Below are 19,776 nucleotides of genomic sequence, written 5' to 3'. Positions count from 1 at the left end.
GATCCACCTACCTCGTACATGTGGATAGAAAATACATCGAAACAGTAACGTAATATGCAGACAAAGAAAACGCACATGTGCTGCATGTAACACACAAGCATGGAAATCACCTCCTTGTAAAATTCAAGGGTTTGGTAAAATACCGCACACAACTGGATGTTTTATGCATATCCGCTACAAGTAGAATTACGAACAACACGTAGCAACTCGGAAAGTGGCTGAGAAGAGCAGAAGTCTGCACGCAGGCGGCCGCAGGGGGCACATGATGAGGACAAGGCAGGCACGTCTGCCTGTTTGCAGGGACGCAAGTGCCGTGTGGGAGAGCCGTGCGCAGGGCTGGGCGGCTAGTGCCGACGGAGGTTCGCACACACCACACACCTACGCAGGGGGACACAGGCCTGAGCAGACCTTCTCCCCATCCTCCCTCCCCAGGCCCAGGGGCTGGTTCTCGCCCCCTGCCGCCCTGCCCGGGGGACGGAGGCTCCTGAGAGCCGGGGTGTCGTCCACCACGGTGTCCCCAGAGCTAGGATGTGCTGGGTACACAGTAGGTGCTAAATAAATGTCTGAATTCCAGGGCGGGATGTCACCCATGTGTGTTTCTCCACAGATTTTTGTCTTGAGACTCCATCCGGCTCACCTCCCACAAGCAAAGAACTTTAGGACCACACTTCATCTTAAGGACATTGAGAGTTTATTTCATCAAAAATCACGTTTTCACTACTTAGTGGCATTCATCATTTTTCCTGTGCTGTGAACTACTCTAAACACACGATTCTTTCCAATTTATCATCTTTGGCCAAATTATGTGTGGATAACAAAGCACTGCAGAAGCCAAAATCTAGAGCCTATAAATAAAGTGCACTGCTCTCCTTCATCAGAAATAAAAAGTTTGTTCATTACTTCCCTTGATATATTAGCTACGTAGAATGAATATGCTGAGCGTCAAACACAGGATTCCCCCTAAAGGAAAGACAGTTCCTTACTCGATTTGCTTCACCAGAGACGAGAGAGACAAAACTCCAAGCGTAGATCTCAGGAATACAGTGTTCTCACTTCTAGGTGCTTGCGGGCATGACGACGATCCAACGCCCAGTTACAAGCGGATCTGGTTTCTGGAGTCACGAGGAAGCCTGGGCAGGGGCTGGGCACACTCGGGCTTTTCACTACGCACACAGGGTCTCAGCAGCGCTCCAGCCCCCCGCCCAGCCCCGGGGGCCACACAGAGGTAACTGCCACCGTCATCCGCGCTGGGTCGGCTGCCAGCCCCGGGGCCTCGTGGGGATGCGAGAACAAAGATGCACCGCGATCCACACGTGGCTCTCGGTCAGACCCCTCCCCGTGCAGGACATGCCTGTGGGTGACGGAGTGATCGGGGTGGCACCTGAGCAGGAGGGGGAAGGCACGCAGAACTATGGAGGAAAGGCCCCCCGAGAACCGGCGGGCGTGTGGGGCGAGCAGGGCTTGGTGCCACCACGGTCACAGCTTACAGAAGATTCTCCAGTATCGGCTACAGGTCTGAACATCTGACCCACGCGGCTCACACACACCGTCACTGCGGACGCCCCGGTCTGAGCTTTCCCAGCCTGTGTCCCCATATTCAATGGCACTGGGGGTGCTTCTAAGGTCACAGGCCCTGGTGTCCCAAGGACCCTGCCCACACACACAGTGGGAACAGCCACTCCATTTCCTAGGGGACCCAGCCCCAGCTCACAAACCAACAGCAACCGGAAGACGCAGCCACCGTCAGGCCCGTGGCGTGAGCGGCCGTGCAGGGGGCAGGCGGCCTCTGCGGCCACACGGAAGGCGCTCGCTCCCCACCACGGGCACATGCCCGTGAGCAACACAGAAGGCGTCGCAGGGGACCGACAGGAAGCTCCGGGGAGGTGAGGCCATGGAAAGCCCTGAGGGGCCGCCGGGACGAGGGCGGGCTCAGGTGTTCGCAGTGGGGCCCGGGACGGGGCGGACCGTGAGTGTGGAGAGAGCACGTGGGGGGGCTGGGAGCTCTGTCCCCGCAGCGGGCCCACCCCGCTCCTCCCCGAGAAGAGGCCTGAGCGGCCAGCGCCCACAGCCTAAAGCCCCCGCACAGGAAGGCGAGCGTGGCCCGCGGGGCGCCGGCCTGCACAGGGCCCCTCTTCTCAGAGCCTGTGACGGCTGATTCAGCAGGTTGAGGACATTCTTCACCTCCTCACACACCCGTCTGCCTCCGCCTGAGCCTCGGGGGGGGCCTCGGGGCCTTCACCTCCCCCGCAGGACCTGGCCCCTCTGATCCCAAGTCCCCATCACGGCGCCCAGGCTAACTTGCCCTCCTCATACGGCAGCCCCAGGGTCCTGTGTGCCCTCGGCGGGTGCCCCGGGGGACAGTCACTTGGCCACGGGAGGACCAGAGCCAGGAGGGCCGCCCACGACTGTGCATCAGGCTTTGGCCCAGCAGTGGGCTCTGTCACATGGAAGGGTCAGAGGTGAGGAAGCCTGTCATGGGGGCCAGGATCCCCACATCCAGACGGCAACAAGGAGAGGGTCCCACGGTGAAGGCAGAGTGGTTCTTGTGTTTAGTTTGCGGGGTGTGTTCTGAGCAGCAAGATGGCCAGTCAGCGGCCTCCCTGCTCACACGGTGGACAGGTCCACGCGGTGGGCGGAATGGCTGCTCTTGTCCCAGGGGCTGAGCTTGGTGGACACGGTGCCTGGCCGGGTCCCGTTCATCTGCAAATCACAGAGGAGTGAGCTGTGAAGACTCGGTCCCAAGATGGGAAACCAGACCCCGGGGAGTGCAGAGGCGCTGGGCCAGAAAGCTGTGCGAGGCTCCCCTCCAACCCAGCAGGGGCCCACCGCTCCCCGAGGAAGGGAGCCCCCCACTCCAAGGGCCCACCGCCCCCCGCCGTCTGCACTGGCGCCCTCCCTCGTCACTTCCGCGAGCTGGTGTGCGCACACGTTCACCTGAGCTCCCCTCCGTGCGTCCGAGCACTCACCCCACGCGCACGCACCGAGCACGGCCTGCCCCTGCCGCAGGCTCTGGGGTCACAGGAGTGAACAGTGCCAACCAGATCCCAGTTCCCACGGTGTACCCGCCCGTGGGAGGCGCAAGATAGCCACACGCACATCAGTAAACAGATCATGCAGATGGTGGCCGTGGCACCACACTGCCCGGGAAGTTCTTCCTGAGGGAGGACCCCTGAGCCAGGCCCTGGGCTCATGCAAGAGGCAGTGGCGCCATGAGAACACGCGTCATCTGGCCCAAGCCCCTGGGGGTCCTGCTTGCATCTGCACTTCCCACAGGAGGGTGAGCCAAGCCCGGGGTGGAGATGACAGGCTTGTCGAGATCCCTGAGCACCAAGACCCCTGTTCTCAGGTGTCTGCAGAGGGAAGAGACCCCTGCAGGGGAGGAGCTCCCTGAAGGCCGGGCTGTGCCTGGTGACGTTCATGCCTCCAGCAGCACGCCCAGGGTCTGTCTCCGGTCAACCGATCCTTCCATCCTCCTAAGTCAACACGGAAGTCCTGCCCCTGGAAAGTGGGCAGGAGGTCATGGGAAACCACAGGACAGAGGACCTGCTGTGGGCATAACGTCGCCGCAGAGCACAGGCCGTCTGCCAGCCACGTCAACTGTGAAAGGGCTGAGCAGGAACCACTAGCACCCAAGCCTCACGACCATGACCCTGAGCGGGGCAGCTATGTGCCCTGCCAAGGTCAGGCTCAGGGAAGGAAGGAGAGGCGCACTAGGCGCTCTGCGTTAGGAGGCCCAGGAGGGCAGAGGCCTGGTGCACCTCAGCAGGGCTGGAAGCCGCTCTGGCTTTCCAGGTGACAAGGAAAGAAGACATGAGCCCGCGGGCCCGTGAGGGTAAGGATGCAGGCACGCAGGGCAGGATCGAAGCGAGAGGAGCGGACGCAGACACGACACTGCACGGCACTCACGACATCGGAGCTGAAGGGCTTCACGTTAGTGTTGCGGATGGAGCTACTCGTGAGGGTCCAGACCTTGGTTTTATGTTTGAAGGCAGCCCTCACCTTTGAAGGCAGAACAGAGGGCTGGTTAGAAGCAATTTCAGTGGTGGAAACAGCAACAACAAGAGGTTGTTCTCAAAGGCCCCTAGGTTTTGTGCCAAAATAAAGTCCCAGAATACCAACTGCAGGGTATGAGCAGGATTTGGAGGCATCATATCCAGACTCACTGCCTCATTCGGCAGGTGCAGACTCTGTCCCCACCACCGTACCGGGGCCTGCGGAGGGAGGAAGCTGGATCTGGTGTGGTCCCTGCTGGCCTCATGCCAGTTCTGGGCAGGGCACCGGACACGCTCAACAAGGAATGGTGGAGGGGGCAGAGCGTGACCGGCAGCAGAAACAATGGAGAAGAAAGTGAGCAAATGCAAACATGGGGTGGCCCATGTATGGTTCAAGGCCACGTCCCTTTCCCACCTTGTGGACCATAGTTTTGGGCCCTGCTCGGCTGCTCCCTGGCTTGACAATCATGTGACCCCTTCTGCCACTGATCACCACCATCTTCAGCAACTCAGCCTGCCCCCGCACCCTCCGGGCCCCAGCTTCCTTTCCCTCCCTGCCTGACGTATATCTCTGTACGAACAGACGCTCTGCAGAAACAGCACAGATGGGGTGGTCTCCGTCTGTTCCCGCTCACCATTCCAGAGGTAGCTCCCCATGACCGAGCCTCGAGGAACGGGGGTCTGGAGCAGCCTCCACCCTCCCCATGGCCAAGTGCACGGCAGGTCAATGCCCAGACTGCACTTGAGAATGAGCCCACTCCAGCTGCCCCAATGCCCACAGAGGACATGTGACACAGTCCCCCAGGAGACCTCCTTCTTACGCCCCAGACGGCTTCCTCGTGCCTTTGGGGAGGGCTGCTGGAAGGGCATCTCTCCCTAATGCGCCAGACAGCAAGCAAGCAGGTCGAGATTCTGCAGGTCAGCTGCCCCCCACTGTCTCCATCGCCCCTGTCCCCCAGAGAAACAGCAGGGCCTGTGAGATGCCAGGAAGGGGCTCCTGGATGTTGCTCAGCGACCAGGATGCAAGAGAAGGGCTGACAGAAAGCACCCCCATTGTACACTGTCGCCACTACCGAAGCCCATTCAGGGTTATGCTCCCGGACACCAGCCCGATGGGCAAGACGCTGTGCCCCTCCAGAAGTGAAAACACTGCCTCATGTTTCCAGGAAGTAGAACAGACGTACCTCTGAATTCAGGAGACAATGGAAAAGGAAGATGAAGAACCCCTGGGGAGAAAAAGAGCACAGGATTAGGCCTCGCATTCTGTCCCAGCACTTCCCGAGGCTTCCTCCCCAGGCCACGTGGGTGCGGGACTGGCACTGGTGTGGCTCACGGCTGGGGAGCCTGCAGGTGAGCTGTGGGACAGTCCTATGTCTGGAGCCCCTGAGAACGGAGGGGCGTCCTGGATCCCACGGTGAAATCTAGCCTAGGGGCAGGCACCCCACTGTGACCACTGTGCTGTTTGGGCAAAGGTACAGGGACAGGTGGACTCCCAGACAGGACAGACCCAGGAATGAGGAAAACGTGGGGGACGGGCCAAGCTGAGGACGTCAGACAATCAGCTAAACTGAGCCCGGTGTCCTCATCTCAGACAGCACAGTAACAACAGCGAAACGGGCACGAGAATGAAGATGTCCCCAGAACTCTGAAGACAGTTACGGTGTGTCCGGCGCTAGGCAACTGGTAAAATAAATCCCGTGATTTATCTCAGTCACTGCTGAAGCCGCCCCGGAAGTGGGTTCTGTTACTGTTCCCATGTTATGGAGGAGGAACTGGAATATGCAGAGAGGGTAAGTGAGGTACCCCGGGACCCAGGGTGTGTAAGGGCTGCGGCCAGGACAACGGATCACATTTTTCTGTAAACCACCAGAGGGAAACACCGGGTGCAGCTGATTACAGTTAGGAGCCCAACACCCTTCCCTAAGATGCAGTCTGGTCAGGAAGACCCAGACCGCAGCAGGGGCTGCACGGGTGGGCCATGCTCATGCTCACCAGGATTCAGCCGTAGGCTCAGCTGTGTGGCTGTGGGTGGTGGTAGGCAATCACTTCCGCCCTTTCTTGGGGGGGTGTGGGTTTGGGGATGCAGGCTCTGAGCACCCCAAGTCTCTGGTTTCCAGACTGCTGCCCCCTCCCTGCCCCTCCATGCAGGGGACACATGTGGACCCAGACCTGAGGTGCACACTGTCAGCCTCTCTCTGCGCTCGGCCCCCTTTCCAGAGCTGCACACATGCGACTGTCTTCCCTTTCAGGCCCAGGGGTGCCTCCCACCGGTACCAGCCGGCGTGATGAGGCAGCCCTGCTGCAAACTGGGGGATGGCCCTGCAGGCCCCGTGGGCAGAGACCCTGGTGCGTGCCCCATCGGCACATGTCTTCGGACCTCGGGCATGCCCGTGCTGTGGGCGCGCAGCGGGTGAGGCAAGAACAGAGAGGAGGGTCTCTGTCCTGCCCTGCTCCACACACATCCACTCGTAAGCTGACAGCCTGCCTGGCGGTCCCACAGCGCTCACCTGTAAGGAGTTGAGGATGGCAAATATATACTGGAAGGCCAAGGCCTGGCTGTTGACAGCAAGCACACCGAAGACCCACGAGGTTCCCAGGATGGGCAGCAGCACGGCCACAGCTTTTGCCGTTAACCTGAAAGAGAAGTGGAGATGGCCACTCTGGGGGGCGGGCGGGTGAGGGTGGGTCTAGGGGACTGTCCTCTCAATGTGAGGCCTCTGAAAGGGAGCAGACACAGCCCTGCTGGGGGCCAGACCTGGTCTCCATCCTGCAGGGAACCTTGGGTGAGGAGTGGGCCGCTCAGGACCTGCTGCCAAGCCAGCAGCCCTGCCCCCACTCTCCTGCATCTGGCACTGGACACCCAGCAGCCATCATGCCCCCTGGGCACCCTCAGCTGATCACCCTGATCCAGCCGGCCCCAGTGCTGGATGGAAGTGCTGATCCCAGGCACCCACGGAGGACAGCAGAGCCAGGGCTCCAGTGTGGGCCCAGCAGGGTAGGAGGCATGCTCAGAACCAGCCTCACCGGCTGCTTCTCAGAATGTGGGTTCCGTGGAGAGTGGTCCCTGCTGTGTGTGCAAGCCCAGAGCAGAGCTAACGCCCAGTCAGCCCCCAGTGAGTGCCAGCCGAGCGAATGATGCAAAGCCCATGTGGTCGCCGGGCTCCAAGCCGTCTCTGACAGACCTCGCAGTCTACCCTGACTTCTGAAACAGCTCGGCTTTGTACACCGGCGGTTCTGCACCCGGGCTTCAGAGAAAAGCCTGCAGACAGAGGTGAGCTGCGCTAGTCACTGGGTGCATGGACGACACATCTGTCTCCCTTGCGAGACCACGAGCTCCCACGGCTGGGTGGGGGCTTCACTGCGCCATCCCCAAAGTGTAGCACTGGGGCCCAGCGGGCTCTCAGGAGCTGACCGCTGAATGGGGAATGAATGACCGAGGGAACGAGGGCTGCACAGACCGAGCAGTGTGCACACATCCCGCATCTCTGGGAGAAGGTGCGGCACGGCCACACTGAGCTTCCTGGTGGGACACCCAGGATCCCAGCCCTGGCCACAAACCCTGAAGACCAGAGGATGGTGCTCACAGGTCAGCTGCCTGCGGAGCGGCAGCCCCGCGTCTCCCTAAAGTCGATACAGTCAAAACACCGAAATCTGGGAAACAAAGCATCATATATGCAGCTTCATCTTTACATCCTGGAAAATCCATATGGGAAAAGAGCCGTCTGGAGAAATGGGTCTCAAATTGTGCTGTTTTTTCTTAAAAACTGAAGCATCGAAACAGAAGATCTTGGGGAAGACGTGTCCAGCTGGAGGTCTCCAAGGCCTCTTGTTAACACGGCCAGGGCTTCGGGGTCCCCTGGTCACGCACAGAAGGAGCAGGTCCCTGCACTGGGAGGAGGCCCCGGGCAGGTGCACGCCCCTCCTCCTGCTGCTCCCTGGGCCGGCCCTGCATGGGGCTCAGTCCACGTGAGCCTCCTCCCCGTCCTCCCGCGGCTCGCGGGGGTCCTCGCGGTCGTCAGCCTCACCCCGGCCCCCAGAAGCCTGGATCTCACTTGTGAAAATGGAATGTTCCCTGCTCCTCTCTGGGGAGTCTGGAATCCCCCAGGAAACAAAGACTGAGGAGGACGTGGAAGGCCCTTCAGGCTCCTAAGGAAGCACGTCGTCCTGTTGGTCACTGAGCGTGTAGTTGTTCCCACAGAGGAAGCGGCCACACTGGAACCGAGGGCCGGGGAACAGGAAGGAGCCCAGAAGCTGACCAAGGATGCTGCAGGTGCCGTCCCCCTGCCTGGCCTGGAGCCTGGTGGGACCGGGCCACACGGGGGACCCCAGAAGACAGGGAGGGGGCCCCACGGAGCCAGGCTCGGCCGCGTGGAGGACAGAAGCCCCAGCACTGGTCACACAGCCAGGTCACACCACAGAGCCGCGTGTCTGTCCAGAGACACCTCCTGAGCTCTCCCGGGAGGAGCGCGACCTTGGGCCTTTGGGTGCAGGACACAGGAGGCCTCAGCGGTCGGGCCAGCAGCCGAGGTTCTGCAGAGACGTGGAAATGCGCTCCCTGTGCCCGGTCCCTGACCCTGGGCCAGCCTCCACTCGGGGAGCAGGGATGCAGCGGTGGAGGGAGGGAGGCTGCTTCCTGGGGGCCATGACGGGGAACAGCGGGGCGCACTGTGTGGGGTGAGCCTGAGGCCGCTCTGGGTCTGGGCAGTGACCGCTGTGGTCCCGGTGGGGTCGGGCTCAGACAGTGGAGCCAGGCCTGCTGGAGAGAGGGCTGGGGACACTGGGTGGCCCTGAGCCCAGCCGCAGCGGACAGGATCCTCCTTGGCCAGGCCGCAGGGTAGGGCTGCCTCCTCCCGCCAGGGAAGAACGGACGTGCTCCGTGACCCGGGAGGCCCTTCCTGCCCCACGGTGCTGCCCTCGGAGGTGCCGGAGACTGAGAAACCCCCCGAGGGCCAGGGCTGCCTGTCAGTCCCATTCACAGCGTTAGGGATCCATTACAGAATAATTGTCTCATCGATTTGCTGCCGACGCACTTACTGCTTTTGCTCTCAGATCGGAAATGATACAGTGTAGCTAACGTAACTTAGCTGCCTAGTGTCCGGGTCCTAAATGTTCATAGCAGCCCCCAAGTCCCCTGTGAGGAGCCACCTCCCCCACTTCCTGGCCTGTGGTTTGGGGGTGCTGAGTGCACCCCAGAGCCAAGCTGGACCGTGGGACTCAGGCCCGGGTGAACTGGTCCCTTCCATTCTGCTGTGACTGGTTCCGGGGTGGGCGTGTGACCCGACTGGAGCCCCGGGCTCCAGGCTCAGGACCTCTGTCTGAACAGACGGGATGGAGGGTCTTCCCGTGTCACCAGGAGGCAGGTCCGTCTGAGCAGGAAGCCGACAGGGAACACAGGGGTGCAGGGTGCAGGAGGAGCTGGGTGCCCCGGATTAAGCAATTCGAGACTCCCTCCTGGGCTCTGTGGATCCCTGTGTGGATCAGTCCCCCTTTCCTGCAGCCAGTGTGTGTTGGGTCTTCTGTCACTTGCAGTCCGTGCAGCCCTCACCGATACGGGGTCAGGACCCCTCGAGGGCAGGGGGCGGGGGGAGTCCCTCCCCAGGGGACCGGCCCTGGAGCACCTCGGGAAGTTCTACCCCGAGGAGGTTCCTCCTCATGACAGCCCTTTACAGACAGGAGAACAAGGCACAGAGGGGGCTAATAGCAGGGGCTGAGACAGGACGGAATCTAGAATCTTCCTCCTTCGGTCCTGCAAGTGGCCTCTCACCCCAGCGATGGAGCAGCCCCCAGATGGCATGTAGTGGACCCCCTGCTTTATGAATGGGGCAGCAAGGCTGGTAAAGGGCTGGTCCTGGTCAGAGAAGGTGACCAACAGCCAAGCAAGGACTTGAGTCCCGGGCTCCCCAGTGACCCCCACCCCACGACCCCCGAGCGGCTCTGTGCAGGCAGGACCACCGCTGATGGCCCCGAGTCCAACTTACTTGAAGGCGCTGGGGTCCCCGTGTATCTTGTAGTTGTCGGCGCTGATCTGTGAAATGACCCTGGTCACAGCAACAAGGATGCCGACATTGACCTGCACGAGGGGAAGACCAGGACCTGAGGCCGCGGCCGCACCTGCAGAGCCCTGATCCCACCAGGCAGCTGCCCATCCTGCCCCCAGGGCTCCAAGTGAGCAGGTGGCGTCTCTGCGGAAACCAACCCCCAGGGGTCCCTGTGCATTTCACTCCCCTTGCCACGGGCAGCGGCACCCTCTGGGAGCACATCTGTGCCGGCGAGGAAGGTCTGGCCCCCAGAAGCACAGCAAGGCAAGGCCTGGGGTTCAAACCTCACTTCAGCATGGCTCCGTCTGAGCGCCCCTGCGCCACATGCTTGTGCCCTTGTTTCCCCATCTGATGAGAAACAGTCAACACCCACAGTGCAAGGACGAGAAATCATATCCATGAAGCCCCCTGGGCACCACTTGTTCTCACTCCCCGGCCGAGGCTAGGTCACCTATGGAGGCCACAGTGCAGGGGACTGCACCTGCCCAGTGCTCCCGTGGGGTCAGTGGGCTGGGTGCGGGGCTGAGGGGGGTCTCTGCAGAGGCTTCGGCACAACCTGTCCCTCCTGCGGGCAGCTCTACGGGGCCCTGGCCGAGCCCGGCAGCAAGGGGAAGTGAGCGTGTGGACTTCCTTCTGCTGCCGCTGGATTCAGGGCTGAGCTGCGGCTGGGACCCTCTCTTCCCTCTGGTAACCTCGGGAGGTCAATGACAAAGTCGCTGAGGAGTCCAGCTCCAAGCCAAAATCCTATGTGCACTTCCAGGCCTGACCACAGCCAAGGACAAGGCTTTCCCTGGCAGACCTCCCGGGAGGAGTGGCCCTCCCCACCCAGCCTGGTGCCCAGCAGAACCAGCCGGCACTGTGGGGCTTCGGGCCTCCCACCCCGGCGGCCGGTCCCACGAGCAGGTCTGCATGCCCAGCCCAGGCACCTGCACCTGAGGCCTCCTCACGGGGGCCCCGGCCTGAGGCACCGCTGCCGACCCCCTTACCCTGCAGTCCCCACAAACTCAAGGCTTTTCCACAGCAGCTCTTCTCAGGCCCCCGCCTCCCCAGCCTCGGCCACCTGTCCTCCAGGGCTCCGTGCGCGCCCTGGACGGAGAACCCGGGACGGCAGCGGGGGGGGGGGGTCCTCCCCACTCAGCCCCAGCCTGCACTACTGCAATCCGCCAACGAAGGTTCGCGAGCAGCCTGGCTCCGTGTCTCCACCAAAGCCTCCAACCTGGGGCAGCCTGGCTCCTGGCTGCGGACCCCCGTCACCTACCTCCTCTCCCGCCTCCACGAGGATCCTAACAGGAGTCCCCCAGCGCCAGGGAGGAGGAGAGGAGTCACTGGCAGCACTGCCCCCCTCCCCTCCCCCGCCAGCCATGTTACAACCACGAGAAAACCGCACTCAGCCACGTGGAGGAAGGATGGGCAGAGTGAGGCCCCAGGGGTGCAGGGACTGTTCCAGACAGCGGCCGCTCACAGGAGTCCACAGATAGCTCAGCTCTGAGAGCCACAGGCGGTCACGTCGGCAGCACACCTGCGGCTCCCTGCGACCGGAGGGCGGGGCCGCCAGGAGCGCCTGTTCCACCGAGACTCAGCTGCTTTCCTGAATAGATGCTTTTTGGCTTTATGCTTTGGGGTAAAGTCTAGATTCTGGATGATTCCTGCAGGACTTCCCATGCATTTTGACGGGAGGTGCGTGCTGGTCCCATCCACCACCCTGCAGGCCTGCCCGGCCTCACCCACTCTTCGATCGACATCCTGGGCTCCTCACGCCCTGGGCAAAGCTGAGGCCTTGTCTGGAACAACACAAGCCTGGAGACCACGGACTATGCACAGCAGGCGCCGGTCTGGGGACGGCCGTGGCCCACCCGCTCTACAGCGGGACCACGGACCCGGGCCGCTCTTCCCACGCTGACAAAGCCAGAGTCCAACAGACATCGTGTGGGAAAGGCCCCGGACGGGCGAGCATGTGTTTACACTCGCCTCTCTCGGCATAAAGCCCGGAGGATATGTGAGTAATTAGCACCAGGGGGTCTGCTGGGGGCAGTGGCACAGGGAGCTGAGAAAGAGCTGAGCAGATGGTTCATATACGTTAAGCTTCTCTTTCAAATTCCTAAGCATGTGGGTTAAAATTCCAGAATCACGTTACCCCTCGTCCACCGGCACCCACGTGACCCAGGGCCTGCCCTCGGCCCGCCGCTGGCCGAGGCCATGAGACTGCCCCCCAGGGGAGAAGCAGGGGCACACAGACGGTGCCTGACGGGACTGTGGGCCTCTCTCGCCTCCTGGCCTCTGCAGGAAGTGTGGCCACCATGGGGAAGTCGCTGCCATTGCCGGCAGCTTCCCATCAGCATCACTTGCTGTCCAGGCAAGATTTCTCTGGGTTCCTTCCTCTGTCCCTCTGTCCCCGCTGGCTCCGTGCTTCCCTCTGGCGAGCGCTCTCTGACCTCCTACCCACCCGCAGACCTCCCACCCCGCGACCAGCTCATTCCGGCGGAGGCTGCGCCAAAAACCCCTAGGGTTTTGGGAACGTCTGGAGCAGAAGCGGGCCTGCCCCTTACCCCGGCCACTCGTCCTGGCTGGTGCCTGGCTGCCCGTGGGGGAGGCCCCGGGGTGTGGAGGCCCGTGCGCCTCCAGCTGGCGGTTTCATCAGCTGGGCACCCCCGTGTGACTTTGGCCAGCAGGCTACTTATGACAGAGGCTGCAGGAGTAATTCGTGGGCCACATTTCAGCAGAAAAGAAAAAGAGGGAAGGATCTGCACTCAAGGTCATGTGACCATGGGAGGAGGTCAGGGCTGCACGGGGCTCTGGAGGTCGCACCGTGTCCTGCTCCCTGACCTGGCGAGAAGCTCCGGGGATGCGTGCCACGACTCACAGGGAAAGCATTACACGGAAATGCACAGGAGACGCCGCGATGTGCGTCCACAGCTGTTCCTCTGTCCCTGTGGGCACCTGTGTCTGGGCCTCTGTGACCCGCACCATCACCCTGCCGCATCTGTGCTTCCGTGGACACGGCACCCAGCCTCTCCTCAGAGGAATGTCTCTCTTGCCCCGTGGGGCCTGCACAGAACAGGGCCCCCGAGTGGCTGAAAGCACCCCCGGAGACTCTGCCACCCATAGGGCCCCCATGCGGGGCGTCCAGACATGACAGCTTGTACAACACCTGCTGGTCCCGTGGGCTGTGCGCACTCGGGCCGTCCACCCTCCCAGCCAGAGAACGGCAGCCACTTCCCTTCCTGATCTGAGAACAGTTTGTGCAGTGACAAGGCGGACTGAGGCTCACTTCTGCTCTTTTCTCCCCAGTGACCCTTCACTGTCCCCCAGAGTCCTGCCCAAGCAGGACCAACCACACCAGAACACGCAGAAACCACCCGTCCCGATCCAAACAGGCACCTTTCTAAAACGTGTTCCAAACTGGCAAGCCCCCGTGGGTGCTTTCAGCCACTCGGATTGTTGGAGCCTATATCCCCGGGCGGGAGCCCCTCCTCAGGGAGCCACCGGTTCTGCGGCCCTGAGCACTACCTCACAGGAGCCTGGGCCCAGACTCGGCACACGTGGCACAGGTGCGCTCTGGCCACGCTTGTTATTCTGAAACCCGCTGTCTTCATTTGGAAATGAGGTGCTCTGTCTGAGAAAATGGGGACAACCCCAGACACACAACCAGGGGTGCCCTGAGGGGATAAGAGGCAAGCCCCCCAACTGCTGGGCCAGTGTGAGGCTGGACAAGTGCAGCCCCCAGCCCCGAGTCTGCTCAGCTGCTGCAGCACAAAACCCACCACAACCGTGGCCGTGTGCCCGCATGACTGTGTATGGAAGTGGGCAGAGGGCCACGCTGGGCCACAGTTCGTGGATGCCCGACACAGCTATGAAACCCCGGAACCCCTTCCACCCATGCCCCCCGTCTTGGCCCCAGTACTCTCCCATGTCCCCTCGGAGCACGGCAGCCCTCAAGCTGGCTCCAAAATGGAATCACCTGGGAGACTGGACAGGCCAGATCCAATCAAACCAAAAACCTCCAGAGATGGGGCTCAGGTGGAAACCAGTAATTCCATGATGTGACGTGTTTGAGGACTGCTGGCCTTCAGGGTGGCTGGCAGGCCAGGAGCTAACGCCCCCTGAGCCATGGGAACAGGGGCTCCCATGAGCCTGGAGGACACGGGGTCACCAGGACCCTGCACTGGACCCCACGCCGTGGTGGCTGCTGGAGAAGGATCCAGGCAGGGCGGCCTCCGGTCCCCAAAGTCATGTTACATCTCAGATCACCCAGAAAGGTCTGGGACGCGGGATGCTCCTGCCCCGGGCTCTGGATCTGGAGGGCAAAGGTCAGCACAGAGAACGAGGCCTGCGATGCTCATTCCGTTACTTCCCTTCTTCACTCTCATCAGCAATGTCCCCTTCAGACCCCCTCCCGACATCCACGCTCTGACCCCGGGAATTCATTTGTCCAGGGGCCCGGAGTCTGTTCTGAGCCTGTTTCTACCTCTGGGTGGAGCAGATGAATGGTCTTCCCGGACCCCAGACAGCGGGTGGAGCTCGGGATCTCTGACTGCAGGCCCGTCACCCCCTAGAAGGCTGGGTGGGCAAGGGGTCGCGGCAGAGCCTCAGGCAGCCCCGGGGACAGGGGACGGCCCTGGATTTGCAGGCTCGGTCACACACCACCGCGTTCTCTCCTGCACTGAAAACAATTCACCGCAGAACACGGGCCCTACTCAGAGCCCCTTGTTCGTGCAGTGGAGGGGCGCTCTGATCCACCTCCCCGTGCCCTGCCCGACCTCTCGGCCCTTCCTGGAACAGGTGTGTGATCTGCCCTGGACGCGCACCCCCCGCCTTGCTTGGGGCTCAGCCCGGTCGGGCTCCTCTGGAGCTCCTCTCCCCCAGGAAGCTCTTCTGTCCACGGTCCATCCCCAGACGGCGGCTCAGCCTCCCAGGGCTGCGGCCAGGCCGTGGGGGCCTAACGTCACCGCGACAGGGCCCTGAGGTGCTCCCACCCACCCTGCCCGCCTGCAGGCCCCACTGTCCGCCCCAGAACAGGGGTGGTGGTGATGCTACTGGTTCCTCTGGTCTCACCATGGACCCAGCCAGAAACAGCCAGGGCTGCCACATCGACACAAGATCTCCGGCGTCTGATGCTAGCCCTGAATTCAAAGTGAAATACAACAACAAGGAAGCTCTGGGCCACACGGGCCATTTCTGTGGGCAGACTCGCCCCTCTGTCTGCAAGCTGTGAGGTGAACGCAAGCTTCCCTTCCCTCCTCCCACCCCACCCCCAGCATCAGGATGGTCTTCTCGCCTCCTTTTTCTCCCGGACTCCCCAGAAGGGCTCTCTTCTCCCCGGGGCCCCAGCCTGAGGCAGGGTCTTGCTCCCTACGTGCTGGGGTCTTAGCAACATCTCCCCATGGGCTCTCTCTGCCCCTCGGCCCTCACCTACCTATCCAGGATGTGTCCCCCCGACACCCTATTCGTTCCCCCGGGAAAAGGCCATCCCAGGCACGTGAGGAGGGCTCTGGGGAGATGACAACTGGAACGGCCTCCAGTCCCTCCGTTCCTACAGCTCCTGCACAGAGAGGCCTGGGGGCTGGTGGGAGGGGTGGGCTGGGGTAGGGGCACCCCTGGGAGGGCAGAGCCTGCCGCCTGCAGGACAGACGCTCCCAACATCACCTGCTGCTCCTCCTGGACACTGAAGGACTGGGGGTGGGGACGGGACGTGTACATGTGGGTCAGCTATACCCCTCTACTCGCAGAATTACCCGGGGAGTGCGGAGGCCGGGGCTGTGACCGAGGCTGTGGCCAGGAGCTGTGGCCACGCTGTGGCCTATGGAGGATGGAGCAGCCGTGGCCGCCCACAGTCCCGCACAAAGGAGCTGAGGGTGAACACCAGCCTCACTCCCCTCCCACCCTCTGATCTCCTGCCGGCACCTCCACAGGCCAAACCTCCCCAAAGTCAGGAAGCAGGAGCCTGGTCCAGGTCCGTCCAGACCAGCCCCTGGGGCACGGCCAGGCCAGCAGGGGGATCCCATTGAGAGGAGTGATGGACTAATGTCCACACCACCCCAATTCCCCTGTTACCCAGCCCTCCCACCAGGGCCCCCGCTGGGCCCCCAAAGCTCAGAGCTCAGACCACAGCCTGGCCCTCCAGAGGCTCGGGCACTGGGGACATGGAGGACCTAGGAGGCTCTGAGGGCCGCACAAAAGAAGGAAGTCACCCCCATCGCCTGTCTATCCCTGTGAACACCCCAGAGCAGGTGTCACCCGGCAGGAGACAGGCAGAGAACAGGAGCCAAGTCAATGCCACGGAACAACGGGGCTGCTGTGTGGGGCTGGCACCACCCGCTGTCCCTCTCATCCCAAACAGACAATGGAGACACCACGATGGTGTGCCAAACCCCGTCCTTCTGGAAAGCCTTCGCCGGGAAGGCACTGCCCCACCAACGTGCGGCATGAGCATGGTCTGTGCAGAATGTTAATGAGGAAGGAATTAACAAGTCCTTAAGCATCTTCCCTCACATTCACTTCTAATTAACCACCAGGGCCCAAGGCCTTGGTTGATGCCAACGAACTTGGAACAAAGTCAGCTGGGCTTTCAGATGAGCTGCCAGGGAAAGAAGCAGGGACGAGAGAAGGAAGGGTGTGGAATACAGGAGACCCCCACCCCACACAGGGAGGAGCAGCCCCAGTCCCTGCTGACCGCCCTCAGCAGTGACCTGTCCTCAGATGGCAGGCTGGGAGGGCGGTGAGGGGTGATGAATGGGGACACTGAAGGGACAGGTGTCCGGGAGGCGCCCCTTCCCTTCCCTGTCAGCCTGGCGCCCCAGCTAAGGCGAGACTCCATACCCTTCAAAGGCAGCAGCTCAGAGGCAGTGCCATGGCCTGGTTGATTGTCCTGGGGTGTGTGGAGGGCACATCCTGGGGTCCCAGCAGAAGGGGTGCATGTGGAGAGCCTGTCCTGGGGTCCTGAGGCAGGGGTGCACATGGAGAGCAGGTCGAGGGTCCCAGCACGGGAGGGTGCACACAGAGCACATCCGGGGCCCTGGCCCAGTGTGTGGAGCGTGTATTCTGGGGTCCCACCTGGGGTCCAGGAGATTATATACGTGGATTTGCACAGGGTGGGCAGGAAGGGTCTGGGGAGGCCCTTCTGTGGGCCACCCCCTCCTGATATCAGTGCCCGGCACTGCTGGGGAGAGATGTCCAGATGGGATGGCAGAGACAGCCCGTCCCTGACCAGGCCTCATGCCAGATACACGCGCACATACCCACCAGGACGCGAGCACTAGCACCCTTTTCCTCCACAGCTCCCCCACGGCCTCCTGGGGACCCCCCAGCTCTGGCCCCTGAGCATCCAGGTGATGCTGGCCAATCCTCCGCTTCCATCCCCAGTGACTGGTTCTGGGACAGACGTGCGGCCCACAGCAGCCAATCAGGACTGCCCTGGGACTTCCACAGGCACCACTGGGAAGAGTTTCCCTCCTTGCTCTGTCCGCACACCCAGAGGACGTGCTGTGTCCCTGCCGGGGAGAGTCCGCCTGAGATGCAGCCAGTGCAGAGGCACCGGGCCACGGGGCACACCTGCTGACATCACTGCGAGCCTGATCCCCTGCGTTTCCCAGGACTGAGCCTTTCCTACCTACAGGGGATGGACGGCTTGATTTTTCATTATGTTCAAGTAGCCGACATATAACTAACTACTGAAGATTTAACCTGGTTTGTGTTCCTGGGGAGGACGCAGAGGGGAGGACAGAAGGAGCAAAGGGGGGGGCGGAGGGGGAGGGCAGGAACAAAGAGGGAAGGAGAAGGGGAGGAGGGGGGCGGAGGGGAGGGCAGGAACAAAGAGGGGAGGGGGAGGGGAGGAGGGGGGAGGGGAGGAGGGGGGAGGGCAGGAACAAAGAGGGGAGGGGGAGGGGAGGAGGTGGGGAGGGGAGGAGGGGGGAGGGCAGGAACAAAGAGGGGAGGGGGAGGGGAGGGGAGGGGAGGGCAGGAACAACGAGGGGAGGGGGAGGGGCGGAGGGGGGGTTAGGAACAAGGGGAGGAGGACTTCCACACTAACGCCGCCCCCCACCCCCCTCCCCGGCACCCCACTCCAGGCCCGGACTCGGTGGTCGGCCGCCCCGGCGCCCTGGGCTGCCCCTCGGCGGAACGGCGAGCACCACCTCTCCGGCACCTCCTCGCGGCGCAGGCGGGGACACGTCACGGAAAAGCACTTCCACGTCTCAGGGGAGAGTCCTACACTGAGCCTTTCTTACTAACGCTGACTTCATGGGAGGCACCTGCGAGGACACCTGGATCCCCCTCCCCGAGGAACACCAGGGACTTGACGCGCAGGAACCGCCCGCACGACCTCAGCGCCACTGAAGCTCCCCGGGTACCGCACCGGCGCACCCCGAGTCGGGAAGAAGCGCGGACCTGTGCCCAGACCGCACACCTGCCGGGCGGAGAGGAGCTCCCCGCCACCGCCCGGGGCCCCTGCCACGCGCGCGCCACCCCCCTCTACGAACCACAGCCGCATTGCCTCGTAACTTCCCCACCTGGAGTCCACGTGCTTTCGGGAACTTGGACCCTGACCTCCAGCCCCAGGGATAGCGCCGTGACCCAAGCCTGGCCAATCAGAGCTCTCCACTCCTCTAGCTCGTGAGAGCTGGCCAATCAGAGCACTCCCCTACAGCCCCAGTGAAGGCTGGCCAATCAGAGCACTCCCCTCTTCTAGCGGCGGTGAGAGCTGGCCAATCAGAGCACTCCCCTACAGCCCCAGTGAAGGCTGGCCAATCAGAGCACTCCCCTCTTCTAGGCGCAGTGAGGGGCCAAGGATGAGCAACGTTCCAAGCCAGGCCCTACAGAAATGATGACACTCAACCCAGGGCTTTCGTGGGAAATGTAGGAAGAACAATAGCTAGAATAGCAAAGGCGGTTTTTAGAATTTTGTGAGATTCCTGAGCTCTTTATAGCGGCAGGGCCCCCACCTGAGGACGGAGCCCCCTGGCCGGAAGCAGGAGCCCCCACCCTGTGCGGCAGCCTCGCTTGAGCACTGGGCCAGGCAGAGCAACTAGCGGGGCCCCTCGGGTCGCATTCTGTCCTCCGTGATCTCGGGAATTCTGCAGGGTGGCCCCCCCAGACGTGCATGACCGTCCCTGTTGCAGTTGCGGTGGCAGGGTGGGAGCGAGACCCGGGAGGGAAAGACCCCAACTGCACACAGGGCCAGTCGGAGGCTGCGTGCACCTGCGCCGCCCCACACGCCATCTAGGCACCGCACGCCGGGGGCGAGGGGAGGCTGCGACAGGCTGTGGACGGGGTCGCAGGGCCCACAACGCCCAGCCTCTGTGTTCCCACAAGCAGGGGCTTACCACAATGATGGACAGCGCAGGGGCCACGAAGGCCCACACAGCACCGCTCGCGATGGAGAGCCAGCAGCTGTGGACGGAAGCAGAGCGTTAGGTCCGCACCACTGTGTTCCTCTGCCCCGGGGGCTCTGGGCACCTCCACCCAGATCAGCTGCCAAGACAGTATCTTCTCCCACTACGGGGCCCGTCTGAGCAGCCAGAATAACACTGAACCCCGACAGATGTCTCTGCATCCTACCCACGATGACTTCCTGCCTCTCATTCTTGGGGTGAACAGTCCTCGTGCCTCTCTGCCCCGCTTCCTCCCGACAGCTCCAGGACCAGGACAGGCCCCGGCACCTGCTCTGAGGCGGCAGCATTTCCGGGAAACCCACGCGAGTCTGAGTGGCCCCTCTGCAAGGTGCACGGCCAACCCGGGCTCCCAGAGGGGGC

General features: G+C 62.4%; 1 protein-coding gene across 1 annotated transcript in view; it reads right to left on the bottom strand.

Moving 5' to 3' along the window:
- Positions 1-674: 674 nt before the first annotated feature.
- Positions 675-19,776, bottom strand: part of ADGRD1 (adhesion G protein-coupled receptor D1) — a 125,548-nt gene continuing 106,446 nt past the window's right edge. The window contains exons 20-25 of the mRNA XM_088019750.1: positions 19,348-19,414; positions 9,971-10,062; positions 6,500-6,626; positions 5,177-5,218; positions 3,907-3,999; positions 675-2,700 (exon numbers count right to left, since the gene is read on the bottom strand). Of these exons, the coding sequence (XP_087875876.1) occupies positions 2,605-2,700; positions 3,907-3,999; positions 5,177-5,218; positions 6,500-6,626; positions 9,971-10,062; positions 19,348-19,414 (517 nt within the window). The 3' untranslated portion in view covers positions 675-2,604. The remainder of the gene's footprint in view (positions 2,701-3,906; positions 4,000-5,176; positions 5,219-6,499; positions 6,627-9,970; positions 10,063-19,347; positions 19,415-19,776) is intronic.

The sequence above is a fragment of the Eumetopias jubatus genome, unplaced genomic scaffold (assembly GCF_037043125.1).
Source record: "Eumetopias jubatus isolate StellerSeaLion01/CBP00866 unplaced genomic scaffold, mEumJub1_p1.0 scaffold_16, whole genome shotgun sequence".
Classification (NCBI taxonomy): Eukaryota; Metazoa; Chordata; class Mammalia; order Carnivora; family Otariidae; genus Eumetopias; species Eumetopias jubatus.
Note: the sequence above shows the minus strand (reverse complement) of the source record. Positions and strands in the feature narration are given on the sequence as shown.